Genomic DNA, 17063 nt, shown 5'->3' on the forward strand with positions numbered 1-17063 from the left:
ACGGTCTAGAAAATCAAGCCAAACTTGTTGCCATCGAGTGAATTCCGACTCATAGTGTCCCTGTAGGACAGAGTAGAACTGCCTTATAGGGTTTCCAAGGAGCGCCTGGTGGATTTGAACTGCCGACCTCTTGATTAGCAGCCGAGTTTTAATCACAGCACCACCAGGGCTCCCCAGGGTCTAGATTGGGCCCAAATTCCTGCTGCAAACATGGTCCTTGCCAGGTTGGGCTTCGGGGTTTAATGCTGGCCTCAGGTGTTGGATACGAGCAACCTGGCTCTCATGCCTCTGTACTTTGAAAGGTGTGTGCTTTTCAAAATCTCCTAATAATTTCATTGTTAATCCACCTGGCTTTGCCAGCCTTTTTCATTCATTCAGTCTCCTCTTACTGAATACATGCTTTGAATAATGATCTAAAGGGCCAGGAGAGCCAGAGAGACATGCCTTACTCCCTTTTCCTCAACATGTAAAATACCCTGTGCCCCTTCGCCACTTAGGCAAGGAGCATTTCATGATTAACCTAGTGTTGAAAATGGTCAGTCTTCTGCCTTCACCATAGCACTGTGTGCTGAGCTGGAGAGATGCTTCTTGTTTAGTTTTAAACCAGTGGTGGGTAAAGAATGGAAGGATTTCAAAAAGAAAGTGTACAATTCTGTTAAAATTTTTTATCCCTTTCTCTACAAATCTAGCTTTATACCCCTGACTTCTGGCACACCCACAAGAGACTGCTTAGTTTCAAGAATTTTTTGTATTGATGAGATCCTATCTACCACTGATACCCTGTGACTTCAGAATGTGAATGACTGTAAAATACTCCTGCCGTGGTCTGGCGTGTGCACAGGCCGTGACAGGCCTATAAGGGTCAACAATTGGGTCTGGTCTGCTTCGATGCCAGGACACTCTGGGGTTGGACCTGGGCAAGAAGCAAGTGTGTGGCTACTCTTCCTCATTTTCAAGCTTAAAGGACTTTCAACTTCAGGAGTTCAGATGGAGTTACTGGTTCAACAGGATTGGTTTTTCATTTGGAAGAGCTCAAGCGAGGCATTCAGAATCCATCCTGAAGTACTAATGGGCACAAGTCTAGAGGAAATCACAGTCTTATCTTGCTAGTGGGGAGAAAAAGTCCTCATGGCTTACCCAGACCTTGGTGCATCCTTAGTGCAGTCAGCCTTTCAAGGGTCACTGGATAGAGAAGAGGGATGGAGTCCCTGCGTCTGAGTTTCATGGTCTCTGGAGTAGGAGCCAAGAGTCCTCCGTCTTCTAATTTTAATCTTTGACATTTTTCCTTTTCTTCCATTTCAGAAGAAGCCATTGAAGATGTTGAAGGACCCAGTGAAACAGCTGCAGATCCAGAGGAGCTTGCTAAAGACCAAGAGAGTGGAGGCGAGAAAGACCAGAGCAAGTGGACAGGTAGTATGTAGTGGCTGCCCTCAAGCCGCCCAGTGTTTCTCCGTGGTGGGGTGAGGCTGACAAGTCAGGGAGATGGAGCCTTAGTCTGCCCAGAGAAACTGTGTAGGCACTGTGTGGGTGGGAGAGGTGTTTTGTGTGTGTGTGTGTTTGAGTGATCACCTTTATTTTTCTTCTATTACGTTATACTAAAGAATTTTTTTTTAAGTTTATTGAATGGCCAAAAGCCAGCTTGTTTATTGAGCAGCCAGGTGTCAGACTCTGAGCTAAGAGTATATGTGCTTTGGCTGTCACATTTCTTCAGCAGCTCCTTTTGTCCTTTATGTTATTCTTCCCCTGTTGAACGTTTGATCCTGTATCCCACCTGCTGCCAAACCCAGCAGTGGGGTTTGGCATGTGAATCTTGGTCAGGACCACCCCTGCTTCTCAGCCTCAGGATTTCGCTAAGGGAGTCAGCAATGAAGGATTGTCTTTGTCCTGAATATTGGGGCCTGGACAGGGTCCTGCACTGGTACCCCTAGTTCTACAGACCTCCCATACCCTGCCTCTCCCCTGGGGCGAGCACTCACCCATTGAAATCCACTCAAAGGGGAGGTAAGCAGTGCATCCAGGCCAAGGAATTCTTACAGAAAGCAGAAGAAATTGAAAAAGCCAAGAAAGGAAGTGCTATTTCTAGAAAACTAGTGTTGAGAGAAGGAGAGCAGCCATCTCTCAACATGATAGGATTTCTGTATAGAGGGAAGGACAAGCTGAGAGCAAGAAGAAAAGCTTAGGCTTTTTTTTTTTGTTTTTGAGGAGGAACAAAGTAGTTTCTAAGAAGACTTATTGGTACAGAGACATCTCCCAGAAACCACCACAGTAATAAGAGGAAATGATATGTCAAGTGATGAAAATGATTTTATTTAATCAGCCTAATTTTTACTACCTTCCATTATTAATATTGTAATACTTGGATTTTTTAAAAAAAAATATTTACCTTCTGGAGTCTGTATTGGTCAGATCTTTGTTACATTTCCAGTCACGACTGTTCTTAAATCACGTCCAGTGTTGGCCTTCACTATTTAAACAAGATACAGAATCTTGGAGAGAGGCCAGAGGAGAGCAATGAAAATGACTGAAGGCTGAGAAATGTTGCCTCAGAGAAGAGGCTGAAAAAACTAGGGCTGTTACGCCTAGGAAGGAGAAATTCAGGAGGCAGTGTAACAGCTTCCAAATATCAAAAAGGATCTAGCTTAGAAGGTGATGTGCTGCTCTCCAGTGTTTCTTGGGAGGAAGAGATAAGGCGCTGCTGCTGCTGAATCAATGGGCAGGCACGCTAGGCAGATTTTCTCATCCGTACTGCTTTTGTCCCCTTTCAGACTGGGCTGTGTGGTGTCCAGAGGCCAGTTCTCAAAATAACACTGAGGAATAGTGTAGAGCACCCTAGGAGAATTTTTAAGATTGGATTGGGGAGTCCAGGATGGACATCTGTGCTTCAAGTCCCTGAATGTGTGTATGGGGAGCAAAGGATGACTACTATGTCACTTTGCATGGACCAGGGTCCCGGTTTTGCTGTAATAGTAAGGTGAGAGCTAAACAAAAGGAACTGATGGCAATTAAACATGTCTGCCCAGAGAAGGCAAGCTGGGGGAGAGGACTTCACAAACATAGCTTGAAGACTAGGTAACCTTTTGTGGTTTCAAATCCTGGCCCTGCCATTTAGTAGCTAAGTGACCTTGCTCAAGTTACTTTAATCTTCCTGCGCCTTGTGTGAAATGGGGATTCAATACAGTGCTTACTTCCATAGGACTTTTGGGAGACTTGTTTCTATAAGGGACACTTAGAACAGTGCTTGTCTGTAGTAAGCTTTACATAAGGAGCCTGCCCCATATCGCCCAATAACTTAGTTCAATAAAATGACGAAAACGACTAGTAGTTTCTTTTTGGGTCCTCCCACTTGAATGCAAAACTGTCACCAGGCAGCACATGGCTTCTGGAAATACTGAGATGATGAGGGGGAACAACATAAAAGGATTTAGTGGACAAAAAAAACCAAACCCGTTGCTGTCAAGTCAGTTTCGACTCATAGCGACTGTACAGGGTGGAGCAGAACTGCCCCATAGGGTTCCCAAGGAGCAGCTGGTGAATTCGAACTGCTGACCTTTTGGTTCGCAGCCAAACACTTAGCCACTGCCCCACCACGGCCCCTTAGTGGGACCAGGTGGATGGAATTTGGATACATGTTTCCTGCATTCTGTGTGCCAAGGGCACTATGAAAAAAGTCAGTTAAAAGTAGCCACTATTTACAGTGCTCCCACTGTGTGCCAGGCCCTGTACCATGTACTTTGTATGTACTCTTCTAGTCCTTACAACTGGCCTAGTCCAGGCTTTGTTGAGGGCAGTTCAGTTAAATCCCATTCAATGTGTTCATAGTGCTAGATGGACACATTAGGCAGTCAGGAAATGTAAGCTAAGGGCTTAAAAGGAGCACCATATAAATGAATGTCCTTAAAATGCTCCACTTTCTCGTTCATTCATTCATTCAAGCTACAGACCACACTGAATCTTTACCTCCAAAAGATGAAGGGAGAGAATGAGAATATGAGTAACTCGGGTGCATCTTGCCAGTTGAACGGTGGTAAAGAGAGAAGGGAAAATTCTTTCCTGACTGAAAATGATCCTCTTTTGACCCAAAGCATAATTTGGTCTGGAGTGTCTGAGTGTGTAATGACAGGCTTTATTAAGGTGCTTGGGCTGATTCGATCTTAGAATCAATAGAGGTGCCAGCATCCTTTTCTGAGGTTTCTTTTGGACCCTTAGTATTTTATAGAAATATCTGCATTTTTTCCATTTGTTCACTGAATTGAGCTGTTACTATCTGATTAAATGTGATGGGCGGGGGGGGGGGCGGGGATATCCCTCCTCCCCGCAAATAAATATAGTGATTTCACAATTTGCAATGTTGATTAGTGGCTGCTCATGATGCAGGTTGATATTTCAAATAGGCCTGGATAATTGGCATTTTTTCAGATATTGATTATGTAGTTTTGGGGGTGGGCAGGAATGGATAATCTTGACTAAAATTTTTTTTTACTTATTTTTACATAGAAATGGGACCCTGATTTCCTTTTTGATGTCGCCTGGTAATCCTCTTTGGTCTTCTTTTATTTAGATTTAACATCTTTTACCTTGGGTGGCAGCAAGACAGGCAAGAAAGTGATCTGAATCAATTCCACAGTCACTGGCCGAGTCCCTACCACGTGCAGGGCAATGGGCAGACTTCACCAATCACAAGTTCGATGAGACTGTAGGCCTTATCTTTTAGGAACATAACATTCTACTGGGGATCTCAGAAACGGCCGTAGTCCTAAGTACAATATTAATATAGGTCAGTGGAACCTTTTGTATTCAGAGAAATGTTCTGCATCTGTCCTGTCCCTTACAGTAGCCACTAACCACATATGGCTGTTAAGCACTTGAAATGTGACTGGTACCACTGAGGAACTGAATTTTTAATTGTATTTAATTTTAACAAATTTAAATAGCTATATGTGGCTCGGGGCTACCATGCTGGATATGGCAGCTATAGTTACTCAAAAGGAACAAGAAACGAATACTGAAAGAATAGCCCAGGTATAATAACTCTCCTGTTATTATAAAGGCTACAGTAGGCTCGAGCCATGCCCTGGACACTGTTTTCAGTGCTTCACACCTGTCTTTCCCAGCAGGTGTGTACAGGTTTGAGTAGGCCAGGTGAGGCTGCGAGCAGCCGAAGCCAGGATAGGTCACAGCTTCATCTATTTACCCCAATTTGCCACCATTTTTTGTATGTGCCCTGATTGGAAAAAAGTTGGGAAGCACTGCTTGGTACACATTATATCATTTGATTCTGTCTCCCACTCTGTGATATAGGTACTGTAAGGACCCACTCCCTCCATTTTGCAGGTGAGGCAGTTGGGTCCTGAAGAGCTCAAGCAACTTGCTGAACAGCGTATACAAATAGGTTTTGATTTGCATACTGACTCTGCCACTTTTACTTATAGCAGAGCCCAAGCTCTTACATGGAAATTTCCAGCCTAACCATTTGCCCTACATTTCATCTGTTTTAAGTATGAGTAGTAGCACTCTCCCAAAGTTGTGCAGTGATAACGCAATGCGCCAACCATCTCTGTGTTCAGAATGAGTGGGATTGTCAGCCATGATTATGCCTTTTAATAAGACAGCCTCGTGCTCAGTCCGAAGGCAGTGTGGCGAAGTGGAGAGAATGCTCTAGATTTGGAGTGAGGAAAACCACCAGCTTGCAAGCGACTTTGGTTGAGGACTTGGCCACTTGGAACCTCAGGTGTACAACGTGGATGAGTGACATGTTTCCACAGTGGCAAGTGATGGCACATATGCAAGCTCTGGATAAACACTGAGGGGTCACATCTACTCAAGGCAAGTATGAAACACTGTTGTGGGCCAACAGAGGGTCCAGAAATGTTCTTTGAGGCAAAGCCTCTTCCCTAACGCACAGCCATTTTCCACCATCCTACTTTGTGATTTTCTCTTTTGAAACATGGACATTAGTCTTATTCTCTTTCAGCAGACAATATCTGAATATGTGTATCCTAGACTGAAGATCCCCCCAATGCCAGCAACTGAACAGTGATTGATGCAGTAATTATCCAATCAATCATTAATTGCTATAAATTGAGTGATATACAATTTATGTGATTCTTTATCACCAATAATTAGTGTGAAAATGAGCTCCTGGAAAAGAATCATAGCAAGGTGGTTACTTAAATCCTGTAGCCACCACAGTTTCCAGCCACAGAACACTAAGCTGGGCCAAGTTAAGCTAATTCGAGACGATAACCAGGGGGTATTGGTGCTTTAAAAACAAATACCAAAAAACAAACAACAAAAACAAACCAAAGATGGGGAGGTAGCTCAACTTAAAGTGACACTGTGATAATGCTTCCAGAATCCCTAGCAGATGCTCATGTTTGTATTTTTGTAAAATTTTGATTTAGAATTGTAGTTTGAGTGCTTTTTCTGGATAAATGGCCTGAAGGGATTGTATTTTATTAATTTTTTTTTTTTAATCCATGATGCTCACCTAACACAGAGCAATTAGTGCAGTGGAGCATCCCTGATTTGAATCTATGGGAGACTGCTATTAAAGGAGGTATTAATGGGCTGGCAAGGTATGGGCGACTGTGAGGGAAAAGTGTGTTTATGGACTGTGGTGCTGGCAGGCATGATTTCAATCGGATTTGACATGTTTAACATAAATGTATGGTGCACGGCTCTTGCTGCATATGAATAATTCCTACAGACCCACTGCCTTTCTAATTACTGAGGTTGAAAAAAAGCAGGTCAGGCACATCCTGGTGGAAATCTATTACTAGCCCTCCCCCATCTCTCTGTTGTTTTACAGCTTTGTATAAATACGTGTGCCACTGTATGAGAAACTCGATGCTCGAAACGTAGATCATGGCAGAGAATGGAAAGGGGCTGAAAAAAATACTTTTTTGTTAATTGAGTCCATAAAGACAAAAGAAGATATATGCTGAGAGGAAGCAGTAAGTGTTAGGAAAAGCACTGGGCTACTAGAAGTCAGAAGCTCTAGGCTCAAGGTCTGGTTCTGCCACTAAGATTAGATGTATAACCTTAGATCTCTGGACTGCAGTTTATAAATCTTAAAATGGCAGGTTGGACTGAATGGGTTCTTGCAGTTTTGGAACACCGTGAAAATATAATTGGAGGAAGGGAGGTTGTAGAGGAGTGTCGAATCTTGGAGAACATTAATTACTAAACTAAGAAGTTTGGTAACTGTCAAAGTAGTCTGTGGCTAATACAGACAGCATGGGTCAGAAGCCTAGATAAAGAGTTCTACATTTTTGCCTGTGCCCAGCATAAACCCTTCGGGCTTTCTCCATGGAGTTGGGGCAGCCTTTCTTGGTGGCACATCAGAGCACCTCCTGCTCTCACCTAGTCCTGTGCTATTGGGACTGATGGCACGGTGTTGTCAGAGCTCAGTGTGATGAGGTCATTAATGGAAAAGTCCTTAGAGACTCATTTGGGGTGGGGGGGTGGGGAGTCTTTGAGAGGTATCATACTGTTAGCTGGAAACCAGACCATTAACCACCACCATCATGCCCCCACTAAAGTCATAATGTCCTGCTATCACTTAGTTCCATTTCTCCACCTCACCCAAATGTAAGTTTGTCTCTGCAGTAAGGTGCATGTGAGAGAATGCTGGGACTCTCCTGGCTTGCATAGCCTCTTTGTGGTTCACATTCCTATCAAAGAAAACCATTTTTGGGTTTACATTTTCACACACAGATGGGAACTGTGCCTCTATGTCAGCTTTTCCAGAGTCCGCTCATTCTCTTCCCACCCCACCCCCACCCCCTTTTTTTTCCCAGGCCACTTTCAGCGTAACTTGGCTGCCTAAAATCTCTGCAGGCAGAATTCTCTCTCACAATTGAAAACAAACCATTTTAACTATTTTTATGTTGTGAAGCAAAAATAGATACAGGGTGTGGTAGATTATCTGGACTCGCCTGAATTCCAGTAATTCAAAGGTCTTGGCTTTGAGAATTTATATTGTAAGCCACAAGAGATATAGGGACCACATCAATTGAGCAAATATTTTTTGTGCAGATATTTAAGGCAGATACAGGATATGAGAAAAGGAACTCACTTTCTAGAAGCAAAGTCATATGTAAGCACATAACTATGGTACAGTGTGATGAGAATTACCATCAAGGTAGAGATAAAGGGCAGTGAAAATGCAGATTTAGGAACAAATGGTTTTTCAGCACCCTAGAAAATTCTTTATAGATTTGCATATCATTCTAGCAAAGGGATCATGTTAATATTCCCTACTGTGTTGTTTAAACAACAATAATAAAAACAAACCATGGTGCCTTCCTCACAGAGAGGTCTGAGCACTTTCTTAGGCTCTCACATTCTTCTTGGATCCAGTATTTATTTTACAGGCAAGAGAAGTGAGAGCCGTAGTTTGCAAACTTCTGGGTGTCAGACTTGTGACCAGATCCCTCAGAGCCGTGACGAAACCCTGATTTGTCTTCTAGGTCAAGGATATTCCCCAGATTATAAAGCTAAAGAACACCAAACATAGTAGCTTTCTCTCCTTATGTGAAGATTTAAAGGCAAGGACTTGAAAATCCCATGTTTCTGTAGTTAAACAGAATCATCAGCAACCATGCTCAGAGGCCATGTGTTGTTTATTCCATTTGTAAATTCCCATCACCTAGCGTGTACTCAGTACATATGTGAATGTGTCATTAACACTCACTTGATAAAATAGCATGACCATAAGTACTTTACATCCAAGCTATTCTACTTTCACCTTTGCAAACATCAAATCCATGTTATTACATAGAAAAAGCAAATTTAGGGTGTCTCTGCTTGTCCTAAAAACCAGGCCTTTCTCCTCAGTGTTTTTACCATATAATGCCACATGGACCATGATATTTCTTAGTGATACCCTTAAAAATGAAACCATAACAACAAATGTTTGAACTCTGACCATGTGCTAGACTGTGATGAGGCCTCATATGCTTGATCTCTCTCTAGCCTTCCAGGAACCCTGAGAGTAGAGACTGCTACCTCATTAACAGATGAGGAAACTGAAAGCACACTGTAGTCAGGTAAAGTGCTTGAAGTCACACTGCCAAGATCTGTGGCCAGCACTACACACCACTGTGCTTTATTACTTAGCAAAGGGGACAGGAGCCTTTCGGTAAAGGGAGTGTGACCATAGGAAAACAACATGTGACATCAATTCCTAAGGGGTCCTGAAAGACACCTCTGAGCCACCTTCCTACCCCTTCACACAGATCACTTATCTCAAGCCTTGGAGAGTTGAGCATAGGGACTCAATGGAAACTGGGAGAAGCACTGGTGTAAATACTACTTGGTGTGGGGATTCCCTCAGTCTCAGGTATCACATTCTGCACTGTACACAATACCAAGAGGAGATACTTCCTGTCTTCTCAGTGCTTTAAACCTACAGGGGAAAGTGGAGAATCATTGTTGTTTTCCAGCTTAGCTGAGGCCTCAGTGATGTCTTTCTCCCCTACACACAAATTCTTACACTCTCCTGTGAAACTTGAACTAGCAGAAAGAAACCCCTAGTGGGTTACGGGAAAAGCTGATTTGCAAGGTTGCTGAGAAGTTGTGTGCCTTTTACCATGCTATACCAGTTTTGTGTGTTTATTTTCATAAGTTCAAACTGACTCCTAAATTTTAGTACAAGTTTTAGAGGCTGTGCCATGGGAAAGCAGAGGCCCACAGTATGGTGCCTGATCCCACCCCAGATTGCTGACACTTAGGGCGGCATGGATCTGTGCATCCCTCCCAGACTAAAGGACGGGGGAACTGTGCTGGATTGTTGTTGTTAGGTGCCGTTGAGTCGGTTCTGACTCATAGCGACCCTATGTATAACAGAATGAAACACTGTCGGTCCTGCATCATCCTCACAATCGTTGCCATGCTTGACCCCATTGTTGCAGCCACTGTGTCAGTCCATCTCATTGAAGGTTTTCATCTTATTTGCTGACCCTGTACTTTACCAAGCATGATATCCTTCTCCAGGGACTGATCCCTCCTGACAACATGTCTAAAGTATGTGAGATGAAGTCCTTCCATCCTTAAGAAGATAGGTTTAGAATGGAGAAAAAACTGGAAGAATATTATTATATTCTAATCTCTAGGGATCTGTGCCGTATTGGGGCTCAGAGACCCTAACTAGCCTATTTAATGTTTAATTTGATGAGCTTCTGTTAATTAACTTTGGCTTGGTCCCAGAATGACCCTTACCCCTTGGTCTGACCTATGTCTTGCACCTCTGGTCTTGCTTCCTCTCTTAGTTCAAGGATCTCTCAGGCTCCTTCCCACTGTGGTTTTTACCAAGTCTGAGTCCATCACAGTCCTGTAATAAAGCCAGAGGGAAGCGTGATGAGTGCCGACCCCAGTGTACCCCTGACTGTGGCCACCCAGACTATGGCCAAAGCACTAGATGGTACCTGTGCACAGCTTGGGGGGCTGTGCCACAGGAATCAGAATACTTTAAAGGCAGGTAGGCTGACTCGAATCCTTAAAGTCAGGGACCAGGTCTTGGTATGAGCTGGGCTTGTGGTGGCAGCCCATTGTCTACAAGTTATTAACTAGAGCTGCAGCTGATGATGGTCTAAATGAGGTGGTGGCTGGTGACTGTTTTGACTGGTGGCTCACCCACAAACCTGACACAGTGAGCAAAGTATCATGGAACTGAATTGTGGGATGGCCTTTTGGGAGCTCAAACTGGATGTAGTTAAGCAGACTTATACATATTTCAACAAGAAATTAGTGCAACAGATTGATGCCTCTGATGTAGGGCTTAGCACTATTTTCTCGCCTAAGATACAGAGCAAGCAGCAGCATCCATGTGGTCAGCATAGGCCTGCACCATTCCCCCTTGAAGCTGCCAGAGCCTGTCAGAGAGGCTGTGTCATATGAAAGCAGAGGCCCACAGTGTGATGCCTGACCCCACCCCAGATTGCTGACTTACACACACATAGGGCTGGTATGGATCTGTATAGCGCTCCCAGACTGAAGCAAGGGGGTGCCGTACTGGGTTGAATTGTTGTTGTTGTTAGGTGCCGTCAAGTTGGTTCCGACTCACAGCAACTCTGTGTACAACAGAGCAAAACATTGCCCAGTCCTGCACCATCCTCACAATCGTTGCCATGCTTGAGCCTATTGTTGCAGGCAATATGTCAATCCATCTCATTGAGGGTCTTCATCTTTTTCACTGACCCTCTACCTTACCAAGCATGATGTCCTTCTCCAGGAACTGATCCCTCCTGATAACATGTCCAAAGTAGGTGAGATAAAGTCTTGCCATCCTTGCTTCTAAGGAGCATTCTGGCTGTACTTCTTCCAAGACAGATTTGTTCATTCTTTTGACAGTCCCTGGTATATTCAGTATTGTTGACCAACACCATAATTCAAGGGCATCAATTCTTCGGTCTTCCTTATTCATTGTCTAGCTTTTGCATGCATATGAGGTGATTGAAAACACCATAGCTTGGGTCAGGTCCACCTTAGTCTTCAAGGTGACATCTTTGCTTTTTAACACTTTAGAGGTCTTTTGCAGCAGATTTGCCCAATGCAATGCATCTTGATGCCTTGACTGCTGCTTCCGTGGCTGTTGATCGTGGATCCAAGTAAAGTGAAATCCCTGACAACTTCAGTCTTTTCTTTGTTTATCATGATGTTGCTTATTGGTCCAGTTGTGAGGATTTTTATTTTATGTTGAGGTGTAATTTATACCAAAGGTTGTAGTCTTTGATTTTCATCAGTAACTGCTTCAAGTCCTTCTCACTTTCACAGCAAGCAAGGTTGTATCATCTGCATAATGCAGGTTGTGAATGAGTCTTCCTCCGATACTGAAGCCCCTTTCTTCATATAGTCCACCTTCTTAGATTATTTGCTCAGCATACAGATTGGGTAAGTATGGTGAAAGTATACAATCCTGTGCACATCTTTCCTGACTTCAAACCATCCAGTATCCCTTGTTCTGTTTGAACGACTGCCTCTTCATCTATGTACAGGTTCCTCATGAGCACAATTGAGTGTTCTGGAATTCCCGTTCTCAGCAATGTTAACCATAATTTGTTACACTCCACACTGTCAAATGCCTTTGCCTAGTCAATAAAACATGGGTAAACATCTTTCTGATATTCTCTTTCAGCCAGGATCCATCTGACCTGGTGTCCCCCAAAATCCATGTGTAGCTGGAACCTGTGACTGTGACCTTATTTGGAAATACAGTCTTTGCAGATGTAATCAAGTTAAGATGAGGCCATATTGGATTAAGGTGGGCTCTAAATGAAATATGATTGATGTCCTTATAAAAAAACAAACAGTTGCTGTCATTTCCAAGTCTTTAGCAATCCTACGTGTGTCTGTGCTACATAGGGTTTTCAATGACTGATAACACTTTTTGGAAGTAGATTACACCAGCCACCTCTGGGTGGACTCAAACCTCCAACCCAGGGACTCTGATGTCCTTATAATTTGGACACAGAGACACAGACACACAGGAGAATGCCATGTGATGACAGAGGAAGAGATTGGAGTGGTGTGTCTACAAGTCAGAGAACGTCAAAGATGCCTGGCAACCACTAGAAGAGGCAAGGAAGGATTCTTCTGTAGAGCCTTCACAGGAAGTCTGGCCCTGCCAACACCTTCATTTTAGACTTCTAGCCTCCAGAGATGTGAGAGAATAAATTTCTGCTGTTTTAAGCCACTTAAAAAAATAGCCAAACCCGTTGCCGTCGAGTCGATTCTGACTCATAGCGACCCTATAGGACAGAGTAGAACTGCCCCATAGAGTTTCCAAGGAGCGCCTGGCGGATTTGAACTGCTGACCTTTGGGTGAGCAGTCATAGCACTTAACTACTAGGCCACCAGGGTTTCCTTAAGCAACTTTAAAAAAAAAAAAAAAGCCACTTAGTTTATGACAATTTATTATGGCAGCCATAGGAAACCAACCCAGGGGCCTTGGGCTGGTGTGGCCTGCAGGTTCCAAGACCAGGGAAGTCAGCAGTAAAAAGATGCTACCTCCTTCTGCAAGGTGGAAGGAACCCACAGGCCTTTGCCTCTTCTCACAAAGGTTCTCCATGACATATGTTAAGGATGAGAGTCCATAAACAAGGCAGTCTGTTATCATTCAGGATTACGATGGTAACAGAATACATGGAGGTTGTTCCTTTTGAAGCTTTGAAAAAGTGTCTAAATTTGTTTCAGAGTAGGTAGGCTCCCTGAGGGACCAAAAAAACCAAACCCGTTGCCATTGAGTCGATTCCAACTCACAGCGACCCTGTAGGACAGAGTAGAAATGCCCCATAGGGGTTCTAAGGCTGTAATCTTTACAGAAGTAGACTGCTACATCTTTTCTCTGGCAAAACGGCTGGTGGGTTTGAACTGCCAGCCTTTTGGTTAGCAGCCGAGCACTAAACCATTGAGCCACTCGGACTCCCAGTGGACAGCCATATTTAATGTTTCACCTTTGGCTCAAGTAGGAAAAAAAATCTAGCTTTGAGACCAGGCTGGGCTTTTAGAACCTGAGTTGAGATGATGAAAGTGTCATGTTAGCAGAGTCAGTTGAAAGTAGACAGGCAGATAATGGCCACACTGGCCAGGGCCTCTTATATAATTCCTGCCAGACCACCAAACTGTGTGGGTCCTACCAGTTACTGAAAGTTTTGGCTCTGACAATGGTTTTTGAAGTGTGGTCTCCAGACTAGCAGCATCAGCGTCACCTAGGAACTTAATGGAAGTGCATATTCTCTGAATCAGGCCTACTAAATCCAAAACTCTGGGAGGTAAGGCCTGCAATCTGAGTTTTCACAAAGTCTCTAGGGGATTCTGGTGCGCACTTACGTTTGAGAAACCTCTGGGCTGTTATTTTGGTGGCACACGTGAGGTTTTGAGACCCGGCTTTTCTTTTAACCAGATAGCAAGTCTTGAGAACCTACTGGGTGATAGAAGTACTGAGCTTTCCTAAAAGGCAGATGACATTCTTACAGAAGCCTGAAAGAGGCTCTGAGTCTTGGCAGATGTGATCCTGGATACTGGGATTGGGCAGCGTGGTGGTCAGACACAGGTCACAATGAAGAATAACTGAAGACCTGGAAATCTTTATCTAAACTTGGGTTAAAAAATAACCCCTGGATGAAGGGTACAGGAGCCTCTCTGTACTATTCTTGCAACTTCTTGTGGATCTATAATTGTTTCTAAATAAAAAGTAAAAAAAAAAAAACGATACCCAAGAGCTTCTGGATTTTCAAAGTTCACATTTGAGTTGAAGGAGAAAAATAATTAGCCTCTTAGTTATCTAGTGCTATTGTAGGAGAAATACCACAAGTGGATAGCTTTAACAAACAAATTTATTCTAAGTTTGGGAGACTAGAAGTCTGAATTCAGGCTGCTGGCTCTAAGGGAAGGTTTTCTTTCTCTGTCAGCTCTTGAGGAAGGTCCTTGTCTCTTCTGAGCTTCTGCTCCTGAACAGTCTTCATGTGGCTTGGCATCTCCCTTCCCCCATGTCTGCTTCTCTTGCTTGCTGCTTTAGTCTCTTTTATATCTCAAAAGAGATTGACTCAAGGTACACCCTACACTAATCCTGTCCCATTAACATAAAAAGACTACCCATTGCCAAATGGAATTATGACCACAGGCATAGAGGCTAAGATTTACGACACGTATTTTTTGGGGACACAATTCAAACCGTAACAGCCTTTTCCTGAGTACCAGTTATACCCATCTGTAGTATAACTCAAACTTTCTTTGAAATCCTTTTTAGAAACAAGAAGACATGTTTGTTAAGAGGGTTGCTACAAGTTGGAATCCACTCGACAGCAGTGGGTTTTTTTTTGTTTATCTAGGAGTATTCTGCTTTTTGAGTAGCTGTTTTTTTTTTTTTCTCTAAAATGCTTTTTTGAGAGATGCAGGAACAACACAGCCTGCAGTTACTGCAAATGGGACTGTATTTTGGATAGAAGGCTGGACTTTGAGGCAGATTCTGTACCTTTTAGCAGGGAAAGGGGAAGCGCTAACTTCTTACTCATGGTATGAAAGCCGCCCCTCACAGGGTGTCCACATGCATGCCTCTGCTTCACACCAATCCCTCGATTCCTCTCTAAACAATCCTGTAAATGCTTGGGTGGAAGGCAGAATGAGACCATGCATGTTTAAAGACCCAAGTTGGCAGCAAAGTGGACTCTCTAAAGGAACTGTTACTCTCTGTATTAGAAGAGAAAGAAAATTTAGAATTAGATCTCTGTCTAAACGTGAGTAAGAAAGTCCAGCGTAGTCTCTGGGGACGGAATTGCAAGAAATGCCAGGAATAGTTCCACTTTCAAGGACAGCGAAGATTGCAGAGTCCAGAAGCACAGATTACCTTCTGGAAACATTGCATTTTTGCTGTCCAGAGGGAGGATAAGGTCTGTGAGGAGCTGAAGGACAAGGGTTGCAAAAACAGTACACTCTGCCTTTCTTTTAATTATAATTAGGAGCTGTGTGACTGTGAAGCTTTCGTGTCTCTAGTGTGCTGGGGCAGTTATCCCAACTCAAACATTGAGCATGGAGTTGTGTGAATGTTTTTTTCCTTAGTTGGTGGAGATGAAAGATTGCTGTAAATTTCTGGGGCAGGTGGCAAGCTGGTTTACGGAATGCAAGGCGATGAGAACCTCTGGCTTACGGAAAGTAGCATGAATTAATAATCATTTAATTGGCTTCTCCATTATGTTGTTGGTTTGGGAGATGGAAGTTTAGATGGAGGGGCTGTCAGTGGTACTTTAGCTAAGAGTCTGATGGTTGAGAAGTGGGGGTGTGGCTGCCTTTGGCCTCTTCATAAGGATCAAATGTCAGGCAGCATTGGAGGCCCTTGGTGGGCTCACCTTGGGGGCCTCCAGAAGGAAGAGGATCAGCACTTTGGTGAGTACCACCTCCAAGTGCCACTTTACTGTGAAGAAAGGAAATGCAGAACAAATTTCCCAGCAATGTGGATAGCTCAGGGCCTGCCCAGGATCTCCCCAGAGTGAGGTCTCTGGCCAGAGGGAGGCTAGCCTGTGGTACAGAATGCCCACTGTACCAAGAGGTTCCAGTTCTACTTCATTTCCAATTTTCCTTCAGGTTTCTTTTTCATGAGGCAGCAACTCTATGCCTAACTTGGCTTTAGTGTTGTACAGACCAAGTCACTAGATGAGACACGAAGTATGTGTAGGCATTAAATCCATTGGCAGTCTGTGGCATTGCCAATATAACTCATGTTTTCTGTGGCAAAAATTTCAGTGACTAGGATTTTTTATTTGTTAGGGAGGATTGGGTGCGAATTTGTACCTAGGAAGAGCACTTTTGTCAGGTGCAGTTAATGCCAAAACCAAACCAAACCCAATGCCATCAAGTCGATTCTAACTCATAGTGACCCTGTAAGACAGTAGAACTGCCTCACAGCGTTTCCAAGGCTGTAAATCTTTACGGAAGCAGACTACCACATCTTTCTCCTGTGGGAGCGGCTAGCGGGCTTGAACCACTGACCTTTCACTTAGCAGCCAAGTGCTTTAACTACTGTGCCACCAGGGCTCCTAGATGCAGTTATAAACAAAAAACCAAACCCATTGCTGTTGAGTCGATTCTAACTTATAGCGACCTTACAGGACAGAGTATAACAGCCCCATAGAGTTCCCAAGGAGTAGCTGTTGGATTTGAACTGCCAACCTTTTCGTTAGCAGCCTAGCTCTTAATCACTACACCACCAGGGCTCCAGGTGCAGTTATAAAAAAAAATTTATAATGTTTAAGGGCTATGTTTCTACCGTACTTTACAAGCTCCCTAAATGACACCATCTTTATTTATTCATTAAAGTCAGTCACATTCTACATGAAGCTTTGCTAGCAGTGTTTTAATTACTCTATGTGCTTGAAAGTATTAACACCATTTCTTGAAAACTGCAAATAATAATAATAATATGCATGAATCCAGATCGGCACTCTTCCCTACTCCCTCTGATTAGTGTGGAGAGAAAGGGTAACTTTTTAAAAAATTATTTTTAGAAGTTAAATACTTCTTAAAGAAATAAGATGAAAACAGGATATCTGGAAGTTGATGTCTTCATA

The 17063-nt window shown here is 43.4% G+C and overlaps 1 protein-coding gene across 9 annotated transcripts in view; it reads left to right on the forward strand.

Moving 5' to 3' along the window:
- Positions 1 to 17063, forward strand: part of ZFHX3 (zinc finger homeobox 3) — a 701029-nt gene that overhangs the window by 654293 nt on the left and 29673 nt on the right. For 8 of the 9 annotated variants that reach the window (XM_049864644.1, XM_049864646.1, XM_049864651.1 and 5 more), the window contains one exon: positions 1303 to 1410. In XM_049864644.1, the coding sequence (XP_049720601.1) occupies positions 1303 to 1410 (108 nt within the window). The remainder of the gene's footprint in view (positions 1 to 1302; positions 1411 to 17063) is intronic. The other variant, XM_049864650.1, reaches the window with a different exon arrangement.

The sequence above is a fragment of the Elephas maximus genome, chromosome 21 (assembly GCF_024166365.1).
Source record: "Elephas maximus indicus isolate mEleMax1 chromosome 21, mEleMax1 primary haplotype, whole genome shotgun sequence".
Classification (NCBI taxonomy): Eukaryota; Metazoa; Chordata; class Mammalia; order Proboscidea; family Elephantidae; genus Elephas; species Elephas maximus.